At 40.3% G+C, this 15,705-nt stretch overlaps 1 protein-coding gene across 1 annotated transcript in view; it reads left to right on the plus strand.

Annotated features, from left to right (window-relative positions):
* MINDY4 (MINDY lysine 48 deubiquitinase 4) overlaps positions 1-5,483 on the plus strand; it is an 82,198-nt gene extending 76,715 nt beyond the window's left edge. Inside the window, exons 17-18 of the mRNA XM_050891948.1 lie at positions 409-481; positions 5,408-5,483. Coding sequence (XP_050747905.1) covers positions 409-481; positions 5,408-5,456 — 122 coding nt within the window. The 3' untranslated portion in view covers positions 5,457-5,483. The remainder of the gene's footprint in view (positions 1-408; positions 482-5,407) is intronic.
* The last annotated feature ends 10,222 nt before the right edge of the window (positions 5,484-15,705 follow it).

Here is a 15,705-nt window from a genome sequence, read left to right on the forward strand (position 1 = left end):
CTTTAGCCTGCCATCGCATGAACAGGCAGTAGACCACTAGCTGAAAGGGTTCAAGAGATGACAAAGCAGTGAGTGCCAGACTGTCCACTCTAAGCTGAGCTATAAAGCCCGTGCTATTTGCAAAGAGCCATAGTCGTGGTATCTACTCTGAGCGTTCCTGGCCCTGTCTGTGGCCACTCTGTTCAGATGGTGTGGACGAGGGTATGAGATGGTATTCAAGTGCCAGCAGTGCTCACCTTCCAGGATATTTCAATCCAAAGTGGATATGTGCCTATTGTGGGCTAGGAGATTTACAGTGTGAGTGGTAGTCCGTCGCTTCCATGGGTGGAGTTCCTAGAAGGTACTGCGGTATTCCGTGTGAATAGAAATATACTCCAGCCACTAATAATGTCTGATATGTCTCTGCAGACACAACTCGGATGTGCGCTGAAGATAAAGAAAATGATCTTACTCCTCCGCTTGAGCACTGTATTAGGACAAAGTAAGTGAAACTACAGTTTTTCATACAGATAAGTTCAGTTATTGATATAAATAATATATGTAATGGTGGAGTGTGGTAAAAAATACTGCAGCAAGTAATCTTGCAAAATTACTGCTTAAAAATCAGAAATTATCTGAATAGGCCAGGCTGTGATAATATGTATTACGCATTTAATTGTGTGTTATTGTAGTTAACGTCAAACTGGCTAAGACGTTCACTTCATTCTTAGAGGAATCTTCATTACATCACCAAGAAATGACTGAGCCAAATTCAGTTTGAGAGCACAACTTGATTTCAATAGATCTAAATTTAGATTCCCAAAAGTGGTTGATTCCTATTGTAGAAGTATAATGAGAAAAGGAGAAAATTTCTTCCATCTTCATCAGTCTTTTCTGAAAAATGTAATTGCACTGGGGGACTTGGGTACCGTTCTCGATGCATGAAGCCCTGTACTCAACGGTCTCAGTTTTCTCAAACTTTCCATGTGTCTATGGGCAGCACAGAGTTTCTCAAGATCACAAAACACTGTGTTTTGTGAAGTCATTCTTGACAGTTCTTAGGTCATATTCTCTCCTTAAATACAGGGCTAGTTCCTGTCATGTTAGGATTTTCGTGGCCGTTTTGAGGTCTAGATGATATTAAATGATGGACTTCTAAGCAATTTATCCAAGTCATACTGAAGTTAATGAGAACGTTTTCAGTTTAGTGAGATATGAAAGAAGGAAAATGGAGAAATTTAACTGGGTAGAAAAATCAGCTTTATATCAACTCCATCAGCATGACTTTGAAAGCTGCTATCTGAATATCTTTGGAGCAAGAAGTAAAAGCCTCATTGTCAAAGACCGTAACATTTGTTTAATCAGCAAGCCAAGTGGCTTCAGATTTCTCTTGTAATTTCCCTCCTCTCCTTGCCACAATTTGTCCTGTAAAGAAACACCAAAAAAAAAAAAGGGACAATGGCTGCCAAACAGTGTGTTCATGCAGGGCTGCCATTATAAAATTACAGAAAAGCAGAAGAGGCATCCTGTAACATGACAGCAGTGACATTAGTCCAGGCTCCCTGCATGTGTAGATTGTATTGATTCCTCTGTTCCAGTGACACATAAGCATGACTACAAACTAAAATAAGTAATATATAGCCTCCGAAACCCACACAGCGGGGGTGAATAATACATGCAGCTACTTAAAGTTGCTCTTAGAACACCTTCCATTCCTGGCATTGTATCAAAGTTATACAGTTTTTGTAATGGTGATGTTTGTTTATTTTAAATTCCCTGCTTTAATCTACTGGAGAAGTAAATTACCAGCAAATTCCAGTGTCAATTTATTTTGTTTGTACCATTCTCAGGACTGTCTGATTTACCCTGATCAGTCTGGCTCCTTGTTTTCAGTATTCTCCATTTGCTTTGAGCGTATTTATTTAAGCATGGCCTTGCTGCTAAAGGTTTTTCATGTTATATTTTTCCTTTTTGTTTTAAGAACTTTTTCTTCCAACTGTGAAACAGTATATAAGGAAAAGTAAAAACAAACCAAACTAACCAGTATTTTAACAAATTGGGAGATAAAAAAGAAATGTTTTCTATCATACAACCACGGAAAACACTCCTAAACTAACTTTTAGTAAAGCAAGCAAGCAAGCAAAGAGCTGTTACTTATTTTGATCAAGCATTCATGAAGAAGCTCCTTATCAAACCTTTCTCATAAAAAAATGCAGGATAATTTCTCGGCAGTGTGGAGAATTTCACAGTCTGAACAATCAGAACTGAGAAGATTAACTGTTGTTTCCAAGTGTTGATTGGGGTTTTTCCTTTCATTCACATGACTCAGTTCTGTTTTAATCCATGAAAAGCCTTACCCATTGTTTACCCCAATACCCGAACACCACCGTCCTGTAATGCATTGAGTTATATGCCTAACATCTGTCTGCTGTTTGTTCTCTTATCCTCTCCCAAAGGGAAAACTGCATATATAATAGACTGTGTCTGTATTTAGGTTTTTTTGTTGTTATTATCATTGTCAGAGGAGAAGGGCTGTTTTGCTTCTGCAGGAGGAGGAGGCTCATGTTTTTAGTCCCTATTCTATAAAATGTCAGAAGAGCGAGATTTGAGTTTAAGGCAGGTAACACTTCAGATGGCTAGAACGGCTAGTCACCAACAGGTATCACTTTAACCTGCAGGCTCCCAACCAAAGAGTCAGCACAAGCACATGTGCTTTTATTGTGGCTTTCAGCCCTAGACATCCGTAGAAGCAGTCAGATTCTGACCAAGAGATGTCTGGAATGTGCATCCCTGGGTTGTTTGGGAGATGCCGTGCAGACGTCTTATCCCGTTCTTCCCTGAAGAAAACTCTTACATCACAGTCATGATCCTCAGCATCTCTCTGCACTGGCGGAAATAACATCTGTTAGCTCTGCCTGAGGGGAGTAAAACTTTGATCTGATATTATAATCTGAATTCAGCGGTATATTTTGTTAACCCTCTAGCATAAGCTTTCCTGTATGGTAGTGGGGCTGTATGATACATTAGTTCATCTGTTTGGCTTTGAAGTGACACATGCAGTGGAAATTTAGAGGATAAGAGGAGAGGAGAGCATGGGCATTTCATCCTGAATTATTGATGTGCTCTAAAACAATACCAAATGATTAGTACAGGAGATATACTCTCTGAATGTTATTCCAGACTGAGCATTGTTCAGGGCCTGAACCAGTTCCTCTTGGGTTCCAGTTAACTCCATGACCTTTGGGTGAGGTTGTAGTTGAACCAGATGAGTCGAATGTGGTTTTCATGTTGCTAATCTGATAAATTATAATTGAATCAGCAGCTAGAATCTGGGTTCCATTTGAATTACATTGTGGCAGGATAGTTTGGGGAAATGATCACGCTGAATTGTCCAGACAGTTTTGTTTCTATCTGTAAAGAAAAGACTTGTTCAGCACCTGTGAGTGAGGTTCCTCACTATTTGACACCTTTTCTTGTGGTGATTCAATAGGTGGAAAAAGTTTTGAATCTGTCTCCATAGGAGCAAACAGCCAAAGACTTCTTTTCAGTCTACAAACAGCTCAGCAAAAATGGTTTGAAAATAAACACAGGAGATAAGGCTTGCTATGAAAGTTACCTTGAGTCTTGCTTCAAAATATCATTTTCTGTTTAAGCTCTTTATTGAAAGCCTGTTTTAAAAAAGGCCAGTTCCTCACTGCATAGCGATTAGCAACATCTTAAGCCATAACAGCAAAAATGGTATCAGCACATGTTAGTATTTTCAGAGAGTACGGTGTCGTCTCAGAGCAGATTTCATTCGGTGTCTTTTGGCCTCCGTGGGGTCTCTGTAGATCCTTCTCAAAGCCTTAATCACCCTGGTGAGATAGAAAGTAGTGCCTTGGGAAGATTGTATACAAAGATAAGGGATGATTTGATGGCATTACCAGAAAAATCCAATGGGCACAGAAGGTGGCGATTGCACTTCCCACTTGCATTTGTTTGTTCTGGGGGTAATATTCTGAACTTCTGGCAGGGACAGCCCTCACCACTGGCGAATGCCAGACTAGGTCGAATATCCCCAGCTAGAACATATTCTGCTTTTAGCTTAAGATGTGAGGCATCACTGTTGTGTATTCCTACTAAGCCTGGGATGAGGACGGTCTTTCTGCAAATTTTTTATTTTTATTTTCTCAGCAAAATAAAAAAAGAAGGAAAAATTTCACAACAGCCCTCAGATGGTCACTTCCTTTGAGACTTTGCACTGAATACTGCATGAATTCAGCTTTTGGTTTTGTTTTACACCTAATTGACTTGCTCAGCGAAAGGACTGAGCTGCCATACCCTTGCTGACACATTCTTTCCTCGGTGACAGAAAGAATGTGGCATTCTGGCAACTCACTGTTGTTTCCACCCCCTCACCAATGTCTTACTACTGTGCACATGCACTCTGAGACAGATTTTCAAAACAGATATAAACACTTGACACTGGGAATGCAATAGTTTAGTTCTCAGAAGATGTGGACCATGAACTTGCAAACATGCGAAATGCCACGGACAGGGTGCAATTCTTGCAGCGGATGACTCTGACTGTACAGTTAGTTGACTCACTTCAACCCAGTGAGGTCACTGGACAGCATCATCCTGCTTTCACCCGGTTGTGGTTCAGATCTTTGTCTTCTGCCGTCATTTGAAGACACATTTGGTGACAAATGCAGGATCAATACCTTCTTTGCATTCAGTGTTGGTCACATTCCTGGAGTGGGCAGCTGAGCAGTAGCCACCAGTACAGAGCCAGGAATTAAAGACATGGAAGGTTTTTGTGCACATGTGTGTGGACTCATTTGGAAATGCTGTTCTCAGTATACATCTTTAGTGTTATTCTGAAGAAGGAATGAGGGCAGAGAAAAAGCAAAACCTCAGCACAGGCAAAGCAAAACATTGCCATTAAAGTGAGCCATTGAATACTTCAAAGGAACCACGGTCAGGAGCAGAGATTGCTGCTAAATGAAATGATCCGATCTCAGGGTCTCAGAGTCACAGAGTCCCCAATCAGAGGCCTGCCTGTATAGGAGTGTGCAAATTGCCTAATAACAGCTGAGACTGAGCATTCTGGTTGTATAGGGTTAATTCTTGTACCCATCTTGGGGATTCCCTACAGTCTTTGCAACACGAAGGTACTTGTTCTGAATCAGCTGCTGCTGAGGACTCTCTATTGCCTAGAAGAGACTGGAGGAAGGGTAAGGAGACTGTACTCCAAACTTGGGCACCTAAAATTAGGGGGCACAAGTACCTCACTTCTGTTCCTTTCCCTTTGAGAAGATGTGATTAGTTACCCCACATGAGGCCATCCTAATCTCTCTAAGGTTCATTGGGTGGTTGAGGGGTGTTGCGTTACCTTTCCAGTGACCTGATTAACCGATGGATGTAAAACAATTGCTTTCATTTCTAGGTGGCAAGGAGCTGTTATTGACTGGAATGGCACAGAACCAATCTTGTGACTGACCTGACCTGCACTTTATTTGTAAAGACAAAAAGGAAATGACTGAATTAGCACATCCCTATTCCCACCAATACAGGAAATAGGACAAGATTTGTGCAGTTTATGATGAGGAAGAATGACATGGTTTGCAGGCTGGAAGAGTTTCACCTCAATCACCTCGTGCTTCAGATATTTTGCTTATAATATAAACAACACTTACGTAAAATCCTTATCACTGCCTTTAACATACAGCTTCCGAGAGTAGACTGAGTTTCCACCACCAAATCAAAGTTACAGATGAAGCAGTGAAGTTGTCAACGTCCCCTTGAGGTCTCTTTCTGGATCCAGTCTGTATCCTGCAATTGTTTCAAAGCATCTGATGAAAGATGCTGAACCCAGATTTCTGTCACTGTACATGCCTTCTCTGTACTGCCTAGTTCTTCACCTACAAAACTCCAGTGCAAGTATAAAATATCACTCAAGAAATATATATTCACTTCTTTACCTGATATTAGTAAGCCTCATTTTGCACTAAACAGATTGGTAATCATATGGGCTTTTCAGATAAAGCCTGACCTATACGAAGTTCTTGTTGTGTCATAAAATTTTGCAGTAAGGATTGTGGTTTTGTGTTACCAGAATAATAACACTAGCACATTCCTTATACTGGGTGTAACTGGTGTGTAACAGTGCTTCACACTGCTGTAACTCATTTTTCTTTCTGGATGAGAGATAGCTGTATCAGTATCTTTACATTTATACCATGGTAACTACTTATACACTAGGGTTTATTTACACCAAAGTGGTAGATAAGATCTGTGGTTTGCTTCTTCATGATTACAAGAAAACAGAACAGCTATTAGGTTTGAAATTTAAATGATGCCTATCTGTGATAGATACCTTTCTTCATGATTAAATAAAGTGCATGTACTGAAATGATGTACTGTGGAGATGCATCACGAGGTACCAAAACAGCAGTTTGTATTCTGAAATGAATTCTTTAAGTGACATGTTTTGGCAACATTTTACCAAAACTGGAACAAGTTACTGAACTGAAGATTGGAAAAAATGCCTTGGAAAAAAGGCAGATAAATGGTGTTTCTAGAATTATTCCTCTCTCTTGAGAGTGAATATTTCATGAGAGTTTAATAAAGAACATTTACTTTCTGGTATTTATCATAGCACTTTCTTCCTAGTCAGTATGCAAGCTCCTCTGAGTCCTGATAAACTAGTTGCTCTTTCCAAAATCAATTTCCAACAAAAATTCAATGTCCTTCTGTGTGTAGTGTGGAGATACCAAACTGACTATGCAAATACAAATCTCGGGGAATTAGCACTTGAGCTAGATTCGGAAACCAACCTGAATATAAGCCATAACGGAGTACCAGAAAGGTTTAGATAGTCTTTGAATGAACATCTGTCTCCCCCTTTGCTTCCCATTCGCATCAAACTATCTATATGCAGTAAAGCATCTCAGAGTTTCAGTTATTTTAATTTTATTTAATTCAGTGTATTCTCAGCTCATTCTCAGTGAATGAGCTCATTCCTGACTCTACTACAGGGATGTTACATGGCCTTTGGCAAACCCTTTCATCTTTGTGTATATGGGGATATGTTTGTACTGTCAGCTATAGGTGGACTCAATACTGCCTTTAAGGTACACTCATCATCCATGCTTCAAGCACTCCAGTTTCCCAGGAAGAGCTTGCCTCGGTGTGAGCTTCAGTGTTTCTGGGAGTGGGAGATCCCAAACAGTCAAAGATCACAGATCCAAAGCCTTTGTTCCTCTTGAAATTTCCGTGAACTGTAGTCCACACTTTGCTTCATGAAGCAAATATAGTTTGATTTTCCCACCTACCTCACAGGGCATCTGTAATGTAAAATAAGGTTTTTTGCAGAATGCATTTGAACAGAAAATAGTGTAGAGATGAAAAATGGTGGAAGATTTTTGGAACCAGGTTTAACAAAAAATTCCTTTCTGGATTTTCCAGCTTAGTAAACCTACACCATTTACTTTAAAGCGCTGCTTAAAAGTATGTCAGTTTGGAGATAACCTTCCACTCCCTGATAGAAGAGAAGCAAAGATAAGTGTTCATCTGTGGAAGGAGGGAGCTGCCTTGTGACAGGCCAGATTTCATCTGACTGAAATATGGATGTCTGCAGTGCAGACATGTTCAGAGGAGCTGTTCTCCTCTGTTCAGAGAAGGGGAGATATCAAGGTGTGATGTGTCTTTGCTTTAGGATGAGAAGAACTGTGCTCCAGACTATAGGATGATAAGATGAGTACAAAGGGAGCCCAGGAGGATTGCCTCAAATGGATTTCACCCATGAAGACATAAGGATTTTTCAGGGTATAAGACAGAGTATAGATGAGTGAATAGGGCTTGGAAAGAGATTGTGGTTTATGGTTTATCTTGGAGGGTAAACGAAGATGAGGAGAGGCCCTGAACTCTGACCCTCTTTCTAAAACAGGCTGCAAAGAACTTTGAGGCTCCTTCATCACTGGTTATGGAGAGTATTTTTGTTGAAACTTAATTTCTATGACAGCAGAACCTCAGTGAGACAGATTTTTCTTACCGATTATCTGTCATTGTGTCCATGTGTATTTGTTCTGCAAAGTCCACTGTCCACCTCTCATCTATTTGAGACGAACTAACTCCAGATTCACCTGTGCCCTCACTCACAAAGGCAAAAATAAAGCTCTTGGACCGCTTCACCAAACCGCCACCTCTGTAGGGTAATTCCACCAAGCTGGAGCACTAAGAACCTCAGCATTGCTATGCTCCTTCCACCATCCTTGCTCCTGGAGCCTAAAAGCAGTATCTTCCTTCACCAGGGTTCAGTGCCAGTGTCCTCACTAGGCAAGAGAGATGGCTTTTGAGATTTGCTAGGGCATCTTTCCAGAAGGAAGAAATGTGCAACCAGAACGTTAATTTAGATCTAGTTCTTCTCAGAAAAATGCCAGAGCATTACCTTGATCACTGTCTGCATCAGCAAGCTGACTTGCATTTTTATATTCAATATGAAGCACCAGAAGTTATTTCCCTTAAGACGTTACAGGGCTTTTTGAGTCAATCAGACAAGGCAATGCAAAATGTTATACGGCAATGCAAAAACCTTTGCACAGATCTGTGTAGAATCATATCCTGTTCCAGCAGCATGCATATACTTTTTTAAATTATGTTTTCCTCTTCATTGTTTCTCATTTTCTTTTTCATTGCCCAATGAATGTGACTTCCTGAAATGAACAAAACAGCAACCGTTTGACAATTGAGCATTAAAAGATACCAGTGATATTGGCACTTGGTCTGCATGATGTCTGAATTTCATTCTCTTTTCTTCTGTGGCATAAAAAAATACACCCTCTGCCGAAAATTGACCCCTTAGCTAACAACAGACATGGCATATTGTGTATATAGATGAATATGTAAGCAGAGGTACTATTTTGGTAAGGTGTCATATATGTCACCTTTGTACGAGCTGTATATTTAACTTTGTCTTGTACAGAATGTCCTATACAAATAAAACATTTAAAGCAATGGTAATAGTAAAAGCCCAGATTTCCTGCTCATTTTTTTAATAATTCATTTGCTAGTGGAAATTAATCTGGGAGATTAGATTATTAATGTTTCGTGGGTCTCATCAGGTCAGTGGAATAATAACGAGAAGTTAGGCCTCCTCTTCTGTGAGAGGAACCGTAGCGCAGTCAAAGTGGGATAAAGTAGCCCACGCTGACCTCAGTGGTGTTACACCTAGGCAGCTACAGATGCTTAAACCAACTAGTCTGAAGCTAGTTTAAAGTGTGAGGTACTATCTCACTCCATGTACACGCGTCCACCATGTTCTGTTTGAAACCTACCCACTCAGTAGTGAAAACTGCAAAGATCTCATTACTTGTTGTTGTTTAGTCTGATAGGAGTCGCATCATCCTTATCAAAATCAGAGCAGAGGCAGTCACGTTGCAGAGTTTTATTGCCAGTCTGGACAGGATGGGTATGTGCACACACGGAGTGGGTTTCTTATCCATCTGCAGGTCTACTCTACGGCAGGAAAAAAGTTTTATTATTATAGCAGCAAACACTTGTGAAAAAATCATCATTGTGGGTAAAATTCAGACTTAATTTGATGAACCTGCTGGTGTTTGTTTTTCTACATATCTGCCCTTATACTGGTCAAATCTGGGAAAACTTTGAGATATGATGCCTGACTATCATGAATGAATCTCTACTGTCACTATGTGTTTTGTTCCCAGGTAGAGCAAAAATGACAACTTGAGTCTGTTGTTTTCGAGTCTTCACTTTTCTGAGGCAGAATTCTTTTTGTTTTTCTTCCTAATGTATCTAACGGGCTAATTTGAAATGACAGGAAACGGTCACTTTAGAAATCAGAGGAAAGCTGAAGAGCTTGGAAAAATGGCACAGCCATAAGCCAAGTTTTTCAGAAGTGGTAAGTGGCTGAGGGGCTCTAAAGATTCAGTTGCTGAAACTGAAGTACTGGAAGAAGGCACGATTTTCTGGTGGTGGCTGGGAGCTCCATTAAACCACAAGGACCTCAAGTCACTGGTTGTTTCTGAAAATGCTGGTACCAATTTTTTGAACGAGTGAAATAGTCAGTTCTTCAGAGTGCCTACATGATCTGGGGTATGATTACAAAAACATAATGTGATACAAAATATAGAGTTACATGATTTTGGTAACACTGTTTCATTTTCCTGTCCCAGGGTAAGTTTACTATGGAGGAAACTGCCCTGAATTATTTCACATTGGCCACACGTGGTATATGGACAGTTATTGTGGAGTAGGTGAGAAAAAGTTAACCCACACCAAAGTTTGTCTTGTAATTTGTCTCTTCAGTTCACGTTTGTTGAAACGTAAAACTTCAGAATCAAGCACCAAAGCCTTTATGACTGATGTGCATTATTTTATTCTTCTGTTCATCAGTAAGATCATGTAGGAAACAGAGAGGTTTCTTCATGGAAAGAAAATGATTGCTCCTGCATGTCCGTATGATCCAGGGCCCAGTCTGCTGCATAACCTAAGGAAAACTCATCCCATTAAGAACACTTTGTATATACTAGCACTCTTCATTTATTTGTTTTCATTGGCTAGAAGATAATAAATCCAGCATTAGGTCTGAAATAAGGAAGCAGTTTCTCCTTAGCAGCTTTGTTTATAAAACTAGAGAAGGAAAAAGGGCATTTTCAATCAGATATTTTATTTGTCATTTCAACCAGGGTGGGGAGGAATTGTTGTTATGGTGGAAAACAACCTATTTTTGTGATGTCCCTCATTAACAATAGTTGTTCACTATATCAACATGGAAACAAACACCGATTTTAAAAAGAAAAACCCTCTCAAGTATGCAAAGTGACTTTTTTCTAAGATAAATATTTATCAGTAGTCCAAGTCCAAGTTTCATCTGCTGTGGGTTTTTTTTATTTTTCTTTTGCTTGAAGGAATTATGCTAAACTACAACAGCTGACACTTCATGGAAGTTGTGCTTAAAGGCACAACTCTTAGATATTCATCAGAACGATAGCATTGAGACTTTTGCTAGACCCTCGAACTAGAGCACTATTTCTTTTATCTCTGGCTCTTGGCATCAAGGTGAGTTTCAGCTAGTGTGTGGTTTCCATGGCACCGTACACATTACATGCTATTCACAGCATGCTTTACGTAGCACATTCTTGGTCTGCATGGATTAAAATGTCTTATAGCAACTCATGCATCTGGGTGCCTCAATTTTCAAGGCCCGTTGGAGAAACCTGAGCTCATTTATGAAAAAAGAGAGTCTAATGAGTTGGCTGTAGACAGCTTGAGATGAGGTGGTCCTGCACAGAGACTAGATTCAGATACTCAGGGACAGTAAATCTGGAAGTAGCCGTGTGACATTAATACGGCTCTGAAGCTGAACTTACACACGCTCATCCTTTTATGGAGGCTAATTGGCTGAGATGCAACAAGGCTAATGGGTTCAGATGCAACACATTTCATTTTCACAGCTGGTCCACGCGTTGCTTACTAGGAGATGTTTGTGAAACGATCTGTTTGCTTGATGTACCAATGCCTATAAAGGCACTGGAAAGTAGTAAGCATCCACAATCTCAAAATAAAGGTCTTTCGTGTGTCTGAAAGCGGTCATCCCAACCCAAAAGCTTCCAACATTGTCAACTAGTCTTGGCAATAGTTATTCTGCTCAGGTGGCTTCCTGCTGTAGGACGTTTAGTCTCATCTGTGACTCTCAGGCAGGATCCATCTAATCTAGTCAGAGGTGTCTACAGGGTAGATATCTCCATGTAAACCAGTGACCCAGGACTATCTTTAAAGCCACTGGTGAGAAATAGGCACAATATGAGCAGGAGCCACCTGACCTGTTTTAGGTGCCTGCTAAGTGAATTGCATTTTTTGCTTCCCTGCCTGCTGTTGGCTGGGTCTCCGCTGACTATACTGACTATCGGAAGGCTAGGATGGCTAGTTCGAGTGAATCCCACTGTGTGTGAATGATAAAGTCAGAAAAGAAGAAGAATGAGTTTATAGACCCATATACTTGACAAAACAAGTGATTGATGGGTTAGAGATTCCTCCTGGCTCCTGCACCATTTTTACCTCTGTCTTCCACTTCATAGCTTTTAGCTGTGAGATACAGAAACATCTCTTTGTGAAAGAAATCACAGGATTGAGCAGCAGGAATTTGCCAGCAGTTGGAGAAGGAGCTGCTGATAAAATCTGGTTGCTCACATGGGCACACTTGAGGCATATCAGAGTTGGGAACTGGAAGGTGTCCTGGACATGAGATTTTGTAAGCATGGTTTTCTTGTATAACAGCACTAGGACTGTGTCACAATCCTAAATCCTGATAAAACACCCAAGATGTCTGTACCTTGTGTGGGTTTTCTGCTTATTCTCTTATCGTTATCTTATCATTTGGCAAGGACTTCCCAATTAATCTAAGAAATATTCTGGGCATTTGTAAAAATGCTCTGTGCACTGGAATCCAGCAAATATTTATTAATTGACAAAACACTAGCAAAGAATGTGTAACCAAAAAAAAGAATAAAACTGTCCAGTTCCTCTCTGTACAATACACAAAGAACATGAGGTTAAAAGTTACATTCCGCAAACATACCTTTTGCTAAGATGTACTTGGTTTGGTAAGTGTTCTGGATATCAGCCAAGGTCTCCAGGCCTTGACTTCTGGATCACTGCTGCAGGGTGCAGGGAAAAATATAGCTTCTGGCTAAAGGAAGGGAGCGGTCCATGGTCTCCACCTGTGCAGATCTGTGTGGCACAGTTCCCCTGAGGACGTCCGGGTTTCTGCAAGGTTATTTCCAAAGAGAAGTTAAAACCCCAACTGAAGATCACAGTTACTGAGTAGCCGCTCAGTCAGCTGTGCGTATGACTTGGGTCACGTTACTGAAGTTTTGGTAGGGATTAAATCCTAAACATTAAAAAGGCATCGGCATAAGTGGGAGTGGAAGGTGCAACAGTAAATTATTTGTAGTAACCCAAGTAAAAAGAAAAAATCCACCTTAAACATTGAACATGGAAGAGGCTACAAATCATTTTACTCTAGAGGTACAGGGCGTCATGAATCACTGATTTTTGTGTTACTCAGATTTTTTTCTTCTTTGTGATGCCGTTTTAGGCCTGCAGCTCATTTACTTTATTGACCATTAAATTCAGGAGAAAAACATACTAAGGGCCAAACTCATGCCAGGTGCAAATCAGCTTAATACTGTTTTTGGTGTGCTCCATATTTTTATTTATCTCACATGGAAGATAACTGTCTTGCACGCTATTACATTTTGGCTGAGAAAAAGTTTCACAGTTTGTGTCTTTATGTCTTATTGTCTATGATACATCTCTGTATTCTTGTTCTTAAATGTCTGTAATACGTTGTTGATATGATTTCAAGTCTGCTGTCATGTGTTGTTTGCATTTGGTTAATAGAAGTAAAAGGGAAAAATGTCACAACAGCAAATTGCGGCTGGTAAATGTCAGTGCTAGACAGTGTGACGAATGAGTAATGCTTTGCAATGGCATGTGAAGAAAGCCGGTCTTTTACGAGCACTTCAATACAGAACACTTTTATTATGACTGACGTCCTTCTCAGGGCTGAATTCCTATCACTCACAATATCCTTCCTGAGTCGCTCTTGGTCAAGTCAGTACTGTAAGAAACAATCCAGTTTTATTAAAGTTATGGTTCCGTTTTGCAAGCCTGACAAATACAACACACACGTTGTTAGAATCTGCTCTGCTTTTATTGGTATTATTTTTCAGGAGGTTTCAATGTCAGTAGCAGATGAACATAGTAGGTGAAAATCTGAAAATCAGCCTTTTTTTTTACAGTATGAAACATAGCTGTGGATACCCAACTGTTTAGTCATCTAAGAGAGAAAATAGGTGTCTAATGGCTGCATGCCATATGCTTTGAGAAATACATATGTGTATGAGCAGCAGAGGGCACAGAAAGAGGAATTGGAATAATAATTATTATATTTCTTTTAATTTTGAGCGGAATTTGTTGGGTTTTATGCACCAGTGCTAAGGCATCCACTAATTTTTAATAGAACAATGAATTAAATCTACAGGGAAGCATCCTGAAGAGTGAGAGACTGAACAGCCACGAGACCATGTTAGGAGCTGTTACAGTCTCCTCTAATTGTACCAGCCTAGATTTAAATTCTTCTAACAACTTGTGCTCTCCAAATACACATTGCTCCTGTGCTTCCTCCTTTTGAGTTTTCTCAACTGCTAAGAGCAATGAAAGGCACTCCATAACTTACAGTATAAAGACAGTATTAATTTTTACTCTCTCCTTGCTTGTTTTGTCCACTTGACATAACCTATGTCTAATGTATAACTGAATTAGGAAGCCTCTTTCTTTTGTGGACTCTTGACAGCAAAATGTCAGTATGGTCTGAGAGGAGAAGCGTGATTTATGAGGTCTCTGGGATGCAGGGAACAGGTGACTTTTGCTTACAGGAAAAATTATGTTCCTTGCTTAAAAAAATAATCAAGTAAAAGTAAAGCCATACGGAGAATATGTGTTATCTACAATCGTTCCAGAAAGAGTTTCCTACAGAACAACCATTACAAGTCATTGTAAGTCTCTTGGGAACAGCAGTCAAAAACATCAGCAGTTAATTACTAGAACTTCCTAAATCAACCTTCTTTGGCATGACATGAAGTGAATGAAAGCAATAAAAGCAAGGAAGTGCATTGTGCTTTGTCCTGTCCAACTCCTGTTCGGACAGGCGTAGGTCGCAAGCAGAAATGTAACCAGGCATGAATTGTTGTTTTTTATTTTAATTCCTGGCCTTGGGTTAAATTAAATCAGCATGCTGGAAAGGCCAAGGTGAAACGTAGGGCCAGGTCTTCAGACTGCGTAAATCCTCTCACTCCAGTTGAGTTGTACCATTGCCACACCTTCACAGCATAGTTGCTGCTCTAGTGAAACATCAGTTTGGAAAAAGTGTACCCTACAATGGCTGGTAAAATAAAGAGAGAAACTGAACAATCTGTTCTTATTGGGGTCTTCAAAGTATTAGCTTTGGAGAATGTATGTTGAGGTGCTGCTAAATTTTATGATACACAACTCTGGGAGGTGGAAGTTTTTCTTTGCCTTGCCCCGATTGTGGTCGGTCCTGGGGGCAGCAGAAGGGTTGTGCAGGTTCTGTGGCTGCTGGAATGAGTCTGGAAGGAAGAGATTATGTACCCTCATGTTTGTTACCAGGTTTGGGAAAGGGAGAATGTTTCATATGGACCCTGCTTCGAAATGGATTTCTTTGCTTTAAAACCAATCTGCAAAATCTAGAATATCTGCTTGATAAAGCAGAGTTACTGCTGTTTTTCCCTGGTGTCTTCATTCTTGCCCTTATATCTCACAGTGGGGTGGAGAAGATGTTTCACTAGCTGATTTGGTGAGTCTTCCAGGGAAAAGGAGTTTTGAGTAGGGACGTGAACGGAGCAGAGTTGCAGGCATCGCACATCTTTGACTCAGAGTGAATGAGAAAGAAACCCAGAGGAAAGACTAGTGTCTGAATTGGAGGGAAGGAGCCAGAGGGGAAGGCACACAATAACAAAAGAGACAGAAGTTGTATATCAGGAAGAGTTTTATAGGATCTCAAAACCCTCACAGATGTGGGTGAGGAGAAGCTGGTGATTGATATAGGGTGGCTGAAAGGAAGAGAACACAATGAGATGTTGGCCAGACAGGGTTCCCCAGACCTTGGGAGCTTAATGCAGCCTGGGCAATGGGAAGCAG

This window comes from Gymnogyps californianus, chromosome 2 (genome assembly GCF_018139145.2).
Source record: "Gymnogyps californianus isolate 813 chromosome 2, ASM1813914v2, whole genome shotgun sequence".
Lineage (NCBI taxonomy): Eukaryota > Metazoa > Chordata > Aves > Accipitriformes > Cathartidae > Gymnogyps > Gymnogyps californianus.